The sequence below is a fragment of the Lucilia cuprina genome, chromosome 3, assembly GCF_022045245.1.
Source record: "Lucilia cuprina isolate Lc7/37 chromosome 3, ASM2204524v1, whole genome shotgun sequence".
Taxonomy (NCBI): domain Eukaryota; kingdom Metazoa; phylum Arthropoda; class Insecta; order Diptera; family Calliphoridae; genus Lucilia; species Lucilia cuprina.
Genome location: NC_060951.1, coordinates 7,088,284 through 7,089,341, shown reverse-complemented (window position 1 = coordinate 7,089,341; position 1,058 = coordinate 7,088,284). Strand labels below are relative to the sequence as shown.

At 34.4% G+C, this 1,058-nt stretch overlaps 1 protein-coding gene across 1 annotated transcript in view; it reads right to left on the bottom strand.

Moving 5' to 3' along the window:
• Positions 1-760: 760 nt before the first annotated feature.
• LOC111689267 overlaps positions 761-1,058 on the bottom strand; it is a 4,107-nt gene continuing 3,809 nt past the window's right edge. The window contains exon 14 of the mRNA XM_046945996.1: positions 761-1,058. This exon is cut by the window's right edge and continues 372 nt beyond it. Within this exon, the coding sequence (XP_046801952.1) occupies positions 859-1,058 (200 nt within the window). The 3' untranslated portion in view covers positions 761-858.

The window sequence follows — 1,058 nt, the reverse complement described above, 5'->3', positions numbered from 1 at the left end:
AACTGAACTAGAACTGATCTAGAACTAAACTAGAACATAGTTAGTTAGTTGGTTAGTTAGTTAGTTAGTCAGTTACATGGACCCGCTATTTGTATTCCTACTACCGACAGCCATCTGTCTTTTAAGGTCCATTCACTTCACGTTATACTTATCGGTTTGTCTTTAGAATAACGTACTTTTAATGTATATTTTCATTATCTTGAACCGCGCCCAGCTTTATTAACTCAGGATCTATCTCAAGCAATTTTCATCCTTGCGTTGATTCTGATTTCTTAAGCTTTTGATAAAACCAAAGAATTCGGACTTGGCAAAAGATGCCTACGAGTTGGTCGATTAACAAATATCTACTTGTGTTAATAGCCTGTTATCATCAAGATAAAAATATCGTATAGATTCGATCAAAACCAATGATCTAAATAACCCATTCAGTATGTAAGATAACTTATTCGCTTGTTTTTCTATTGGACGATCTTTAAAATTTCGATTTTTTTCGTCAATGAAAACCAATACGAATATAGTTCGAAGATTAGGTCGTCTTGAAATTATTTTCAATTTAAAGAACTTGAGGGAACTGAACTTGACTGAACTGAACTTTCGAAGTTCCTTCTTCTCGCTCGTATCGAATAAGTAAGTAAAGTAGATCCCAACTATTGGATGCTAAAGCCGTCTCACTACATCTGAGATTTCAGATGCAGCTTTTTTCAACTGCTTCGGTTTTGGAACTCATGGAACCAATATAATAAACGTATGATAATTTTGTTTTTTTATAAAAAAATTTTAATTTATTTAAAAAATATATTTAATAAATATTTTAATTAGGAATAGTAATAATATTTTTATCTCCTGACATCTCAGGATCTAATATCGATGACATCGGTATCGCATTTTTCGCCATTTACGACAGTATTTACGATAACAACGACGCATTGTAGGATAGATGGTATAGGGAGGATGATAGGTGCTCGACACATAAGGAGGATAAGTAGGTGGTAGCGGAGGTAAGGTGGGGGGATAAGTTGGTGGCAAAGTCGAAGGTTGTGTTGGTGGTAAAGTCGGCG